The sequence below is a fragment of the Metopolophium dirhodum genome, chromosome 1 (assembly GCF_019925205.1).
Source record: "Metopolophium dirhodum isolate CAU chromosome 1, ASM1992520v1, whole genome shotgun sequence".
Lineage (NCBI taxonomy): Eukaryota > Metazoa > Arthropoda > Insecta > Hemiptera > Aphididae > Metopolophium > Metopolophium dirhodum.
The window spans coordinates 35,685,256-35,702,592 of record NC_083560.1 but is presented as its reverse complement, the minus strand read 5'-3'; the positions used below and the strand labels follow the sequence as shown (position 1 = coordinate 35,702,592).

The 17,337-nt window shown below is 27.7% G+C and overlaps 1 protein-coding gene across 2 annotated transcripts; it reads right to left on the bottom strand.

The window, feature by feature from the left end:
• Positions 1-2,027: 2,027 nt before the first annotated feature.
• LOC132934780 (prosaposin-like) lies at positions 2,028-17,133 on the bottom strand. Of its 2 annotated transcripts, none has more exons than XM_061001124.1 (17): positions 16,650-17,133; positions 16,419-16,521; positions 15,318-15,465; positions 14,884-15,090; positions 14,711-14,827; positions 14,457-14,621; positions 14,178-14,399; positions 11,447-11,584; positions 11,177-11,381; positions 9,010-9,242; positions 8,799-8,939; positions 4,575-4,773; positions 4,308-4,489; positions 4,060-4,231; positions 3,771-3,967; positions 3,349-3,534; positions 2,028-2,290 (listed from the first exon to the last, which is right to left on the bottom strand). In XM_061001124.1, the coding sequence occupies exons 1-16, from the start codon at positions 16,723-16,725 to the stop codon at positions 3,382-3,384; spliced, it is 2,658 nt and encodes an 885-aa protein (XP_060857107.1). In that variant the 5' UTR covers positions 16,726-17,133; the 3' UTR covers positions 2,028-2,290; positions 3,349-3,381. The 2 variants fall into 2 exon arrangements, with proteins under 2 accessions (XP_060857107.1, XP_060857106.1); XM_061001123.1 differs by having other exon boundaries at positions 2,029-2,290; positions 3,771-3,970.
• Positions 17,134-17,337: the final 204 nt, after the last annotated feature.

The following is a 17,337-nucleotide window of genomic DNA, read 5'->3' as shown; positions in this document are numbered from 1 at the left end:
ATGATTTTTATTATCGAGTTTTTGATGCATAATTTTCTGACAGAGTAAAGAACTGGTGTTTAGACAAGAACTGTCCTCCAACTCTACAAGTTTAATAATATGGAGTGTTAATAGTGTTATACTACTGGCAATGAAATTATAAAAATGCTTGGTAAATGCATAATATTATTATTTTTAGTACATCATACAGTTATTATTTGTAAAATATTTGTAATCATACGTGCATACAAGTATTTAATTATCAGTGGGCCTGCAAATTTAACGCATTCACATGTTTTTGTTAAGTATTTTGGTTTTGTTTTATTAAATCAATCCTTTTTGAATTATTCTCGGTATGGTCATTATATTTTAAATTACAGACATATTTATAGAATATTTACAGGATTTTGGTTGGATATTCTTTCAAATATTTTTGTAAATTTCTTTATAGGTACTTATCAAATTTTTCATAATTTACAGTTCTAGACAAATTGGTGATCTCAAAAGCAAACAATGATTTTATTTTTAAGTTGGGTATTTAAGTTGATTTTAATATATATATTTTTTAAGATAATTTATTTTTAGACTGTTGTTCCCTTCAATTGCGTATTAGCGTTTACCCCGGAGTTTACCGATAAATGACAAAATATTAGGTTTGGTGCTGGTATTGATAAAGTTAACTTTAAAACCGAGAATAACACTTTAAATAATACATTTATTAAAAATAAAAATAACGTCAAAGGTTTATTCAAACATTTTTTGTATCATCGTTTATCTAATAACATTATTAAATAAAAAATACCTAACTTTAGAATTTAAAATAGTAAATAATAGCGTAATCTCATGTTGTACAATATTAAACTGTTTTCTTAGCCACATTAAATGTTTGATGACTTGATTCATATATAAATATATATATATATATATATATATTGTATATAAGTTTATTGAAATTAAATGGTTTGTATTTTTGTTTTTGTTTTTTGCTTTCAGACTGTATTTATTCCAATGCTCTTAAAGTATTCACACAATCAGATAGTTTTCATGGGTAATCTATATTATTATTATGGTGTTACAAATGTATAAATAATTATTATTACAGAAAAAATTATTTACATTTTGTTTATGTTTATGCTGCTTATTTTTTTTCAGAGAATTTGATGCATCAATTAATTGTTAACGACTCGCTCTCTTTCTAGTATCTATCTTTCTATATCTCATGTAAGAAACAATATACAAGTAATGTACGATAGTGTATTATAATTTTGTGAGATGACTGATGACCCAAAGAATATTTTGTTACTAGCGTAGTGTTATAGTTTGTTTATAATAAAAACGACTACAAAACATTTAATTTTATCAATATTGTTTATTAAATATTTAACATTAATAGTTATGTTTGCTTTTCCCCACATTTACCATAATACATATTTTCTATAACTCAAGTGGTGATTATGTACTGTACAGTTTGGTCAAGGGCAACAGAATAGTTTTACATTTGATTAAGTTGACCAACTAAATTGTATTGTGATTAAGACAAACTAGATGTTTATTATTGATATACTTTTTACTGCTTAATATTCATCTAACAAGCTTACAGATCATTAAACATATCTCAGTCAATTTAAATTTAGTCGCTGAACAATAACGACATGGGTCACACGCCGTTATGTTATAATCATTTATAAAACATTTTGACAATTTAACTTTTTCTATAATTTCATAAAACCTATCATTAAAAATATTTTCATACTGTTCTGACATATCCTGAAAACAAGACTATTCAGTTGGACTACAATAATTGTCTTAATGACAAATTTATCTAATGCAAATTAAAAAAAACCACACATTTTCTTAAAAAAACAAATACATATTATAAATAAAGAATTCATTTCACTAATTTTTAAGTTTTGATCACCAATACAATATGTGTTTTTAAGTTGATCTTATAGAGAAATTGGTTTTCTCTACATATAGTAAGTTTAAAAATATATATTTTTCTTTATAAATTAGTTAATCCAAAATATTTTCAAAATATAGTAAAAATATGTATATTACAGTGAAAATTCATAACATATTAATTTTTATTATGGTTTTATCCTTAATACATAATATATTTAAAAACCGTAATCTATTAACATAATAAGGAATATTTATAAGTAATAATAATTGTTAAGCCTAGACGATCAATATTATAAGTCATCATTAATTATAATATTGATTTTGCGTTCAGATGAGTGTTAATTAATTTTAAATTTTAATCTTCGATGAATTTTACATTCCATGAAGAGCGTTTGCATAACAATTCAGCCTAAAAAAAAAACAAATACATTTATCACACAGTGAAATTTATTAATTTTTGTAACATTTAAATATAATTTCAAATGTTATAGGCAGGGCTAGGAACTTTATGCGCTAAAAAACAATGAAATATGTGCATACGTATGCACTAAAAAAAACCAAAATATGCGGTATAATATGCATTTATTATTTTAAAAAAAAATGTATTTAAAAGCATAGTTATAGAGAAAAAAAAATTATTTTTGAATCATAAATATTTTATTTATATTTTTCTTTTGATAATACTGAATCTGTAAACCTGGCCGGTCATTAAAGGCTAATTCTTATTTCTTAGTAAAAACACTATAAACCATACGGGCGATTGGTAAAAATAAATATTTTATTCTTGAAAACATATTTTCAATTAAATAAGACGATTATAATTTATAATATTTATAAACATTTACACAATATTTCAACTATTACTCGGTATAGTATAATTCAAAATATAGACTAGGAAACCGTGTGCGGCGGCTATTTATTTTTAAATTATTTAGTTTACAATATTCAACCATCAAAAACTTGTTTGTTGTAGATTTCTTATAAATTTTTACCATAAAATGCATTTATATACTCAAAATCTTTAAATATGCATAATCATATAAATTCAGTAAAATATGCAAAAATATGCAACATAAATTGTTGTATTTCAAGTGTATGGTTCACGAAACGAATTTGTATCGAATCAGATTTGAAATATGCAGCTTCCCGAGAAAGATGCAAATGCATAAAGTTCCGAGCCCTGGTTATAGGTAACTTGTAAGTTTATAACAACTGGATCTGTTAGATTTTGAAGAATAGTTAAAATTTTTTTTAAATAATTAAATACTTTGTGCTTACATTAAAAAAAATACAATGAAGCAAGCTGTGTTAAAATGATATGGTTGTTATTTTCTCCAAGTAAGTTAAATCATGTCATAAACTGAACAACAAGTTTAAATCAAGTCAAAAGCTTCACAACAAAGGGTAGGTACATTGTAATAATTAATATTATTAGAAAAGATTAAAAATTGAATTTGATAAAATTACCTTGCACTCTTTGGCGTTATCCTATGATTTGCACTAATACTCTGAGCCTTCTAAAAATCTGGAGTTGGTTGACTGCATCACTATTATTTTACTGCACATCTCCACTTTTTCGCACATCATCCATGTAGGAAAGTGGTTTAAGAGATTTTTGAAAGATTGAGCATACGACTCTATCATCTCCATACACTGCATAATATTTATTTGTGTAAATTTATAATGTTAGAAGTTACTAAAATGGTTTGATTTAAAACGTTCACACACAAACACAAACCTTGCAGTGTAAAAATAATATTGGTTATTTAACTATTCTGGTTAGTTATATTTTTTATTTTTTTTTTTATTGAGATGTATAAGAGGAATAAAACATAATTTGCACATTATTTGCTTACGGCAATCAGGAACACTAATATAGTTGTATTTACCTGGTCCTTAAGTGCGATTTCTACTTCATTGCACAGCTCAATCAAATCTAAATCCTCAACTCTACATGAATCATTGGTTAAACGTTCTTCAAATACTGTAACAAATGCTTTGCAGGCAGCACAACTATCCAATTCAGCAGGTTCTGTTGTAGTCATATGTACACTCTTTTTAGGTATGTCAATAGTTTGTTTACCTCCTACTGTATAAAACCAGAAAAGTATATATAAATATATTATATAAAATTAATTAATTTTTGCACAGAAATAATTGTCATTTGTTATCATTTACTTTTATCATCATCGCACACCATTAACATATCACATGCAATACCCGGATCAGTTCCAATTGTAATAAACTTAATGATTTGCTGATAGTTTGAGTCAATAAAAGATTGACATTCATTTTCTTCTAAATTTGGTAATGCGCTACATGTTGATTCTAAAACGTGTTCTATTAACTCCTATAACAAAGTTAAATGTAATTGTATTACTTTAATAACTCATATTCAAATAAATCTTTACAAAAACTCGATATACTTGATTTGATTTGTCTTTGATTTCACCATTCAAATATTTTATTACAATTGTGCATACTATACAAAATGGTTTTGTAACTTTTGGGTCTTCCAACATTTTGTAATTATTGGCCATTAATTGTCCCATATTGTATCCCGGAAACACTATAGTAATTTGTCCAGCTGTAGCAATCATATTTGTTTCTAAAAAAAATAAAAATCCAAATAATTAATAATTATATCCACTAACTTATTTAAATAATAATTAATATACATTTCATTCACTTACCTAAATCATTTTCAGCACTTTCAGAGATGGTCTTTGGTTTGCAAATGTCCAATAAAACACAAATTTCTTCATATTTAACTTGAGCAACTAGCATGTCGAGTATACTTTGTAACTGAGTTGAAACAAACTCTGTGCATTCTTCTTTCCATTTTGATGGTAGTTTGGTACATAACTTTTCCAATTTATTTTTAATCACTTCCTGAATATTACAATTATAATTAATTATTCTTTGGGTACTTATTCGCTACATCTAAACTAGTGTCCTTATCATGGTCGGTAAGATATTTAACAACCAACCAGTGTCAATAACTTATATACATGAATAACCAGAATAAAATTATTGAATTACAAAAGAATCCGCTTATTACGATACTATGCATAACAATATTCCTGATAAAACAATATCCAGCCTAGTTTTATAATATCTCATGTGCAGTATGTTTATATCATTCGGATATAATAATCTGATTCTCTAGGCCCTTTAAAGATCGTTATAAGCGAATTCTACTCTATATATTATTTTGACATAAGGTATATGATATTCATAGACATTATACTAGTATCTAGTATAATGTCTATGATGATATTATATTATTATTAATTAAAAATTTTTTAAAAAAACTTGATATATAGGGAGATGTATTAATTGTCAAGCTTTTTTTTACCCAGAATAACAAATTTAACTTACATTTATATGACCCTTTGCCATATGTTATTTAATATATTAAATTATATTATATTATAATAAACCATAATCATTGTAAAGAATAAGGTAGTAAGGTACTATTACACTGTCATCGTATTTCATTTCCGTGAGTCCGTACAGAATTATTTTGTTACTCACCATATTACATAATATTGTTGAGGTAAAATGATTTTACTAGTCATTATTAACCATATTTAAATAACCATATAACCCACTGTGGAATAGTTAAATATTTTAAACTGTTTGATATACTGTGGTAGGTAACAGGTAAGTAAATAACCGCGTTGACTGATGATATCTTTTGCATTTTTGAAGTTTAACGCCCCCTTCTACCTACTACTAAAGCCCCACTATTCTTATGTTCTACACTTTTCTTACACATTGAGCGCCGATGTCGACGTGTCATTATCGTATTTGTTCTCTGCAGCGGACGTTGACGCATTGTCGACAACTTGTTATTAACCTCTCCAATAAAACCAGCCTACAACTAGAGCATTTGTTCTTGCACCCCGGCTTATGTAAGAGATCAAAATAATTAAATTCATAATCGTTGGAATTTTTGTGTATTTTTGTTCTACTAAAGCTTGATTATTGCGAAAAAGGTATAATAATCAATGTATAAATAAATATTGTTATATCCCGCATTATTAATGTATATCATTCAGATTGTGATCCACCCAAAGCCACGAGGACTATTTTTTGTCCATAAACCAATGAATTAATTATATTATGTTTAATTGTTAGCCGATTTTCTTGAACTGTCAATGTTACTATTTATTATGTTTTTATTTTTATTTTTCGCTCTACATGGGTATATAACCTACGTTTATCTACAGCTGTTATTGTATTGTCAATTGTGAGTTGCGTCGTCATATGTTTAATGTGTCAAAAATTTGAAAACGTCAACCCGTGTATTTACAAATTTAATCAAAGTATAGGTAATTTCGTCATCAATGGTATTATTTAGTTTTATTTTTATATTAAATTCAGGCCGTACTTGTATTTGGTAAATAATGAAAAAGGCATGGCTAATCATCAGGTGACAGTCGATCAATTATTATTTATGTCCGTATGCATAGTCAATTTATGTAACACATATATGCATACGAATGTTAATCTTAATAACGGGCTTGCCTTTTCAAGTAAATACTTCTCATAAAAAAAAAAATATATCTCAAATATTAAATAATTCTTGCAAATTTGTAATTCAATCTAAACTCATATTCATGATAGATGATGTATCTAGTGCGAGTGTTGCTGTTTCCACAAGTGGAGTTAAAGTTTCAACAAATGTAAAAAACAAAAATCTAAGCCCCTATAAGCTAATGCTTGTTGTGGGGTTAAGAGTTAAATTAGTTTAATTAATTAGGATGCAGGTTTTGATACATCCTAAATATAATATAATAGGTAATTACAATAAATAACAATCAATAATATAAATTCATCCGATAAGACATTATACAATATTAGATAATAGATAATATAAAATGAGGAGTGATATAAATGAAAGAAGGTATATAAATTAATAGTATCTATTTGAAACTAAACATAAATTTACACTATTCATAGTATTAATTTATTAATAAAGTTTTTATACATAGAACAATTTTGAAAACTAAATATTTTTATATTAAATTGGAAACATAAATCAATTCCAACATATCACAGTGGATTCATTTTACCAAAAGTGGAGTTACATTAATTGTACTTAATCAAATTAATATTATTTTGGTATCTAGTACGATAGTCATGATTTGTTGGTTATAGGTAGTATTATTAGTTGTTATAGATATTATTGTTACTAGTCATATATGGGTTGTTTAGAATATATTTAATTAGTTTATTAGATATTTAGATGTACTTTTTGAACTGCTTATATGACTAGTGTATGAGCAGTGCCTATATTTAATACCAAAATTTAAAATTGATTGTACTAAAGATAAATATATGATATCTACGTTTATGATAAGTACTAAATATTATTATGTATCTAATATCTTTTAGAGTATAAAAAAAATGTCTGATTGTTTTTGTTAAGAAATTTATATGTGCACACCATTTCAATCTATTATTATAGTATAACCCATGTACCTATCTAATTCTGCTAATAAAAAAATTTACTTTACATTTAGAGCAATTACAAGAAGATGAATGAAGATATATTTTGTTCTCATGTTTATTATGAATAGTATTGTCAATTTTGAAATGCATAAATTTAGTTTTATTTAGATTTAGTTCCAGAAAATTAATATAAACCAATATAAACCATGTTTGCCCTAGAGTCATATGATTTATAAGTCATTAATATAAAGTCATTTTATAACTTATAATCAATTGAGAAGCCATATATAGTCTATAAATAATTCATATACAATTCCTACATCATTTATACATAATAAAAAAAACTTAAGAAATTAAAATAAATTATAAATTTAATTGTATTCAAATTTCAAATAGTGATAATAGTAGTAACGATTTCTAAACTTGTTTCATCTTATTTTCAGAAGAAGTATTCAGTATTCACTTCCGTGTGCGTGATTGCACAAACATAGCTTTTTATTGTTTAAAAACTATAAGCATTAATTGTTATACTTGACAAAATTGTAAGACAGGTGAAGGTTTTTCCTCGATTGATTTTAGTTATTATCATGTAAGTAAAAAAAGGAAGTATATTAAAAATTAAACTGTTACTTAAATTTATATATTTTTAAAATCTTTTGTTAATTGTTTTATATTTATTTTGGTAAAAATTGATTTTCTCGGCCTAAAAGATTGAAAGTGTAATACAGAATACCAATTCATTTTTTCTAAAACATTTATAAATATCAAAAGTTTTGGTACAAACACACAATTTTTATATAGTAGTATTTTTTTTTAAATTTATAATATAACTATATTCCAAAATAATATGTAATTGTAATACATTTTTGTATGTAAGTTGTTAACATTGGCTGGGCATCTAGACACGGCGGTCGTTATTTGTTATTGCCCTACAACTAAGCTATATTACTCTGCCACCAGTATTTAATTTAAAAATTTGATATTTTTCTGTAACTTAATATAGTGTTTGTAATTCTAGTATATGATTTATTCATTGAAAAAAATAAATAGTACTTATAGTATTTTAAATAGATTGTATTATATTATAATGTTGTTAGATGTTGTCAACTTGTAACTAAGATACTCAATATTGGCATTTTTACAGTAAAAACATAATATAGTGAAAAGAAATGAGATATCTGAAAGATTAAGCTATTATAAGGTTCTTTAGGAAATTGTCTTATTTACATATTATTATGAAATATTAATTATTAACCATGTTACTATTAATTGTAAACAATAATAATAATATTATTTAGTATTTACTTTTATTTGAAAGTTTTGTATCAGTATATAAAAAATATCCAGAGTGGTGGTTACAAACAAGTACCATATATAAAACTATAATTTTTTACTTAAGATGTGATTAGCACTAAGAATATAAGTTTAGTCATTTAACAAATATTTTGTTCACTTACTTCTGTATCTTTATTAGAGATTTCAGATTCTAAAGCTGATATAAAAATAACACACATTGGACAATTATTTGTACTTTCACTATCTTTGTTTGAAGTTAAAGATAAATCTGTAACTGGGCATAATTTCAATTCTGGACAGATCTAATCAAATAAATAAATAATTAATTAATTATCATACTTAAGGCGAGGAAAACTATAATTGAGCACTCACAATTGATGGATCAACTTCTTGAGCTATAAGTGAAATAAAGGCATCGCCATATTGGTCGACAAACTGTTTACATTGTGGTTCAAATGACGATGGCACAACGAAGCATGACTTTTCCAATGCTGTACGGATTCTTGCTTCAGATTTTGGATCGGTTACTACTTGTTGAACATAATTTAAAATTGATTGGCACAAGAAACATGTAGTTTTATCAGTAGGCATACTGACATCATTGACTATACAAAAATATAATTTGGTAAAATTAGTAATTACTCATATTTCTTGTAAAACAGCGGTTTTCAAACTGTAAGGTTCTCTAATCTAAGAGGGCTATATAGACATAATATCTGAATTGAATAAAAATAAAACAATATTTGATTCATCAAGTTTAATTTTAATAATAATAACCCGCGTATTATTTTGTTTTTTAGTCAAAAACGATATTATTTTAATAACATAATTGAGCAGTAGAATTAAATGGGATTAGTACACATTCAATTGCCTGACACCTCAATTGGCCGACACCATTTTCCCGACAATATATTGAAAAATATATTTATTAATATATTAAGTACAAGCTGAACCCATGCACTTCGTTGCCCGTTAAATGTACCAACTATATATGACTCAAACTTTGTTAAATTCGTTATTTAATATTCAGTGTATGGTATTCAAAATTAATCTTAACTTTCCCGTTGCCCGGAATATAAATTCTGATTCGCAGAAGTAAATTATCAGGTAGACAATCTAGGACTAAGTAGTTCCCGAGTTTACCCTGTACAATGATTTTCATTTCACATTTATATAGTTAGAAGATATATTAAATATATTGACAAAAAAAATAATACAAATCAACAAACATGCCCGTAACCAATAGCAAGCAACATACAATACACTATTGTTATTTTAATCTGCAACTAAATTGTTTATTATTTAGTTTATTTTTTTCTGGACAGATGGCACCAATGTTGTATTTTTTGACATCCAAATGTCTTACTTTTCCGGTGGATTTTCCTAAAGTTCAATTACATAAGAACCTTCTCCTGACAAATACGAACACAACAAAAAAAAGAATTAGTGAAATCGTTATAGCCGTTAACGCGTGATGCGATGACCAAGGGAAAAAGGGATCCATTTTTATATATTCAAAAATTCAATAAAGTATAATATTATTTACTATTCAATGTTACATTCAAAATTATATAACCAATAATTAGTCCGACAATATCAAGTTATACTATATATAAATCTGTGTCAAAAATTATTCAAAAATTCAATAAAATACAATACCAATAATACAAATCATCTCTATTTTTGTCTTTTGTCATTATGTAACCATTAACATCAATTTTTATACCACCTCTTTTCGATAAAATAATTCCACAAATTTGTGTCATCTTCCTAATAATGTTTTTAATAAAATTTGTACTAAACTATAACCGTATTGCACAGAACTATCAAACGATCATGTCAAAATCATATCAACGTCATGTCTAAAACCTACAGTAGTTTATATAATACAGTCCGTCTATCACCTATCGGGTTATTTGGGAAAGAATAATATCTTATCGCAAATAGCAGTTTAGTATAATGACAACATTATTACTTTAAGTAGTTTTACTTACTTTAATACTTTCACATAGAACAATATTATCATCTGTTTAAGAAGCTATAATAATAAAATAATGAAAATAAAAAAGATACCTATACTAGTATTACGTACTTACAGTAAAAATATGCAAAATGTATTGTCGGCAAACATAACAGACCGAATTAAATAAATAGTAAAAAATAATAAAACATAAGTTACTGATAATATCTAATTAAATAATTATGAAAAGACTCAATAGAGTTAAAATTGAATAAATGTATTTAGGGATCATTAACTAATCTTGTGGATCTAATTAAAGGAGCATTTATAGCATAGTAGTTCTGTGCATTTGTGTATAAAAAATGTTAAGATAACATTGCTTTAATCGTTAATGATTATGTTATAAAAAACCACATTAATAAGCAAATCATTCATGCATCATTTTTCATGAGTGATGTATATTTAATGGAGCATTTCTAATTTTTGGGGCTCCGTAGAATTTTCTTGGCAACATCAGAGTTCCACAAACAAAAAAGTTTGAGAACTGCTGATGTAAACAATTGATTTATACAATCTTACCAACAAAATGCATTTCCTTATAGAACACATCAATAACTGCAGATTTCTTAATGACATTTATATTTTGAACTTTAGAAGGTTGTTCATCGACCACGACAAGGTTAGGTTCATTTTGCTCTTTTTTTGCAGTAAATGTACTATTTTCTTCAATTTTAATGGCTTTTTGGGTTAGTAAAAAGTCAATTGGAACAAGCGGGTACATTGGCTAAGGGATAAAATGTATAAAATATTATTTTCATTGATGTAAATACTAAATAGTTATTAACTTACTATAATATAATTGAGATTATAACGAGAGTTAAGCGAATTGGGACAAATACCAACTATTGTACAAAGAAGTTTTCCATTCAGTTCGCTAACAAGGAACTTATAGATACGTGTACAATTTTCTTCAGCTATTGCCAAACACTGAAAGAAAATATAATATTAAATTAGGGTGACCATACGTCCTGTTTTTTACAGGATTGTCCTTTATTTCAGCGTTGTGTCCTGTTGTCCTGACAAACTTCTTTCAGGACGCTTTTAGTCCTGTTTTTTTGATCAAACAAAATGAATGAATTTGAAAACGAAACTTACGAAAGTAATGAATAATAATTATAATTGTAATCTTGTAATTGTCTGAATTTATCAGTATGGGGTATGACGATATATCTAAGAGTTATAGGAGCTTATCGGAGTTATCGGATTTACCGTTATCTGACTATGCTTTCGATTCTATCTATTATTATATTTATATCACTGAAAATACGTTTTGTGAATACGGCGAATAGCGAATATCTATTAGTTGGGTTCCAACAATCGTTGAGTGTTGTCGACTTGTTGATAATTGTTAATATAATATTTTACAATTTTAGGAAAGTCATCTATTAAAATGCCTAAGCGAAGGTGCGTATTTACTCCCAGCTTGAAAGTTGAATTTCCGTTTTTAAGAGATAGTGATGAAATCGGAAAAGTTTTATGTATTGTATGTAAATCAGTTTTTTCAATAGAAAACGGTGGTCGTTCAGATATTACACAACATGTTAAACAAAAGAAACATTTATTGGCCGTATCAAGCAGTTCTTCAAATAAGGTAACGAATTTTTTCACTAATGTACAGTCAACAAATGAAAGCAAACGTATTGCGGCGGAAGAGGGTCTTTTTGCATATCATACTATCATACACAATCATTCATTCAGGTCTATGGATTGTACAACATCAATTATAAAAAAAATTTACGAAAAAAAATTTTCGTGTGCTTGTACAAAATGTGAATCTATAATTGTGAATGTAATAGCTCCTTTTGCCATTCAACAGATGTTAGATGAACTAAAATCCGTTCAATTTTTAACAATTATGGTGGACACGTCAAACCATAAAAATTTAAAACTGGTTCCAATTCTGATTCGGTATTTTAACCCCCAAGAAGGGGTAAAAATTAAAGTGTTAGAATTTATGATTTTAAAAGGAGAAACATCAAATATTTTATCAGATTACATACTGAATGTTTTAAAAAAATATAATTTATTAAATAATGTTGTTGCATTTTTGGGTGACAACTGCAATACAAATTTTGGCGGCGTCTCGAGAAAAGGCACAAATAACGTTTTTGCAATTCTAAATGAAAAATTAAAAAGAAATATTTCCGGTATTGGCTGTGCTGCTCATATTGTGCACAATGCTATGCATAGTAGTGATGATATTTTGGCAACTGACATTAAACTCATAATTAATAAAATATTTCAGTATTTTCATATTTATACAGTTCGTATAGAAAAATTGAAGGATTTTTGCGATTTTGTTAGTATTGAGTACAAAAATATTTTAGGATCTGTAAAAACGCGTTAGTTATCTCTACAGCCAGCTGTTTCTAGAATAATAGATTTATATCCTGCATTGAAATCATATTTTATGTCACAAGAAAAGTGTCCTACAGTTTTTTTAATGATCCTATATCCATGGCATGGTTATATTTTGTACAAAGTCAGTTGAAGGTGGTATGTGATACAATAAAAAGGATAGAAGGTGATCATATATCAGCAGGCGAGGTGTACGAAGAAATTGAAGTGTTATGTGGTAAAATAAAAAATCGGAAAAATCAACATTTTTTTACATCAGAGCTAGCTCAACTTATTTCAGATCTTGATAAGAACAAACTGTACAGTGAAAAAAAGTTTATTTAGATAACTGATGAGTTTTATGACACGTTTTTATCGTACGTGGAAAAATGGGGATATCACTTTGAACCACTAAAAGTTTTTCATTGGATTCGAATACTAGATTTTCCAATTTGGAGTGACATTCAAGAAAGTTTTAAATATATTATTAAGAATAATCCAACATTGAAATTCGACGAAGATGAACTTTTTGATGAATTTAATCATGTGATAAATGTAATGAAGATTAAAATGCAAAACTGGAAAAAATGGTTCAAAAACCGAAGATAGGTGGTGTGAAATATTCAAAATTCTAGAAAAAAATAACATTTCAATTAAATATTTTACAGTTATTTTAGAGTATTCGATGGCTATTCCAGGAACTAACGCGTTGGTTAGGTTAAAAAGAGTATTTTCAATTACAAATGTTTTATGGACAGATGAGAAAAATCGATTTCTTGTGGACACAATTAGATCGATAATAATCGTAAAACAACATTTTAAAAATGTTTCATGTACAGAATTTCATACATTTCTTTTAGAACATCCACAATTATTAAAACTAATTACTTCTTCAGAAAAATATGAAAAATCAAATAGTGAAGACATGTCTGAACAATCGTCATCAAAATGAATTAATAAGTTTTTTTAAAAAAGTAAAGTACATGAATTTAATCTTATACAGTGTTATTAAAAATTATGTTTAAATTATAAAATATATATTATATATAGATATATATATATTAAGTATTAATAAAAAAAAATTAAATTATTATTAATTTTGTCCTGTATTTTTTTTTTTTTAAATATGGTCACCCTATATTAAATACACTAATTACATAAAAACATAAATATTTGGACATACCTCAGTTGAAAAACTTCCAGTTTGTTTACAAAGACCTTTAAGTATGTCTGAGAATTGTTCTTCAGTTGTATTAGCTACCAAAATATCTTTCAAATGTTTGACCAAGGTTTTACAAAATTCACATGTCAATTCATCACCGAGTTCATTAGATTTTTGGATTTGAATCCTACCTTGTTCTCCAGCATTACTAATTTCAACACCCATCAAAGCGTTCATTGATTTCTGCAAATAAATTTATTTATAGCAAAATATTTCTTGAACTGTTAACTCCATTCTTACTTCATAACCATCAGCATGCTGATGGAATGCTGCTGAACACATACCACTCAACAAACATACATTACGTTTATTAAAACCATTTTTAACGGTATTGTATATTTCATTATGATATGTTAATACAATACTACTGCATGCATCGGAATAACTGCTCAGTTCCCCACACATCTAAGAAAAAAATTATATACATATAAACAAACTTTACTTGTAAAATAACATAGATATAATGTTGAATATATATTCATTACTAAACTGACCATCAAGAATCTATTTAAAATATCATTTCTAGACATGCTCTGTACTAAATCTTCTCCTTTGTTCATAACAATAGCGCATTTTTCACATGGATGGTGTTCACTATCAACTGCTGGTTGCTTCAATAAAAAAAGTTTAATTAGTACAAATAAAAAAATTTGATTAAATTGGTTACTTTTTCTTTGTTTTCTAATAGAAGCTTATCAATGTGTGCATTATTGCACAAACCAGAAACTGTGCAAATAACATTTGGGTCTATTTGTGAAGCCAACGTGTCAACAAGTTCAGGTATAAAATCATCTGATAATTTCTTACACTCCTTTTTAACTATTTTTAATGGCAATAATTCACAAGATCCATCAAAGACTTCTTTCAATTCTTCCTAAAAGTTCAATCATTCAATTATTGTAAATCGTTTATTTTAAATATAGTACATTGGGTGACTACTATAATTGTTCTTAGTTAATTTATATGTTCTCTTTTCAGCAAAACAGTATAACACAACTACCTACTATTATATTTTTTTTATTACTTTGTTTCATTATTTGATTTTAATTCAAGAATATGTAAACTAAAATGTTGTCAATACATTTAATATTAATAACTAACCAATGTAACATTACTGGTGAGTGTACCACGAGCTTCTTTCACCATATTTTTACAAATTGTACAAATATCATCATTATCTTCCGGATATGTCTGTGTAACCCAAGTTGTTTGAATGCAATGTTTGACAGCGTTACAACCAGCAGCGTTACTAAAAAATTTTTTTTTATTAATTTTTATTGTTAATTGAAAATAATAAATTATTCAAATTTTAACTATTCATGTTTATGTATTTAATAAATAATCATACAGCAAAAATTGTAAAATTGTGAACGAGTGGCAACGCGGGCATCATTGGCGTGGTATATGTATAACGGAAAAGATCCGTAAAAAGAATAGTCTATCCCAAGACACAAGATCTGCCACTGTTTCTTATACTACCTAGTATAGGCGCAAATAGCGTTTGGGATTTTGGGAGGTTATGGACATTTTGGATGGAGCTTAGGCCCTAAAGCCCCCCCCCCCCCTATTTTAGCCTATGCTACTTATCTATAAATATGAGTATATTATGAGGTCTACCAATGACTTCTGTACTACTATAGCTGGAATATCTGCATCCCTATGATTATCATATTGTTATTTTAGACCACTTTATACATTTTATCTTTATATCCCTAATGATACACATTTTATACATACATATCAGTGTTAACTTTTTAAAACCAATGCTGTTATAGGTAACAATAGTTTAGTTGGAATAATCTTGTTTGAGGTATATATTATAGTGTGACTAGATTAGAAGATAAAATAAAATACACAAGAACATTGAATTTTGGTCATATTATAATTGATTTAGTCAATGTTTAACAGCAGTACTAATTTAGAAAGATTCCTCCTAATATTGTTAATTTAAAATATTTTACAAGCATAATAGGTATTTATCGTGCAAACATTAATGTGCAATATTATAACAAAAAGGAATAACTTACTATGGATATTGTTTTATATATAATCTAAACTATAGTTAGTGTTTTCGTATCTAAATCTAATTAACTGTTACATAAAAACAATAAATTATACGGTTACGTAGCCAAATATACCCGGAAGAGTAAATACAATATCTATATTATGTCCAGTAACATGTGAGCTATAACTATTACTCACGTAATATTTTTGCACCAAAACACTGGGCCGTAAGTGCATTCTTGCGAGCCGAGCAATTGGACATGTCTCTGAACGATGATGGTTTCAGCATCAGCCAAAGCACCTGAGCACGAAAAGAAAAAAAAATGTTAAAGTTAACTAGGGGCAGCCGAACACATAGTGCACGGTGTTGTATTTTACGATAATAACATTATACAACATTGCAGGTGGTCGTTGTAGTTCAGTACTTACCGGAGGACAGCAGTGCGATGAGGCCGAAAATGTACAGCGGCCCGCAAAGGCAGACACCACCCGCGGCAGCGGTCATCGCCGGGGTTTTTCTCGACGACGGTATTACGTTTATACGATTACGTTACACGAAAATATAATAATTTACCTATATTATGCTGAATATTGTATTTTATGCGGATCGGACGTTGTTCATCGAGAGTTCAACGTGAGACGATGTCGGACGTTGGTCTGGTCACGACGGCAATAATAAGCGGCGATAACAATGACAATTATTGTGAGTCTGACAACTCAGTCACAAAGGTCGGACAAACAGACTGCAACAGTGCAGCGTATTATACTATTACTGTGTAAACGGATTACGAAAACACGACGACAGAACGGGCGGACGAAAATAAATATGAAACGTGAAAACGGTTTTGTTTGTGGTGGGCTCGGGAAGTCGAGAGGAAAACAGGCGATGTTACGACGGTTACGGCGGCCTCAGTTGCTGATGTGCTGAACCGCTCGGACGGAGACGCAGGGGGGGGGGGGATTGTGAATATCGATTATGTTGTCTGCGGCACTTCGATTGGTAGGGTGTACGGAGCGGCGGGGTGGACGTTGTCGGCGGGAGGGTTGTAGCAGTACTACTGCAACTACGTAGCACGATATACAGGTTGAACATCGGCCTACGATATTATGCATTTTT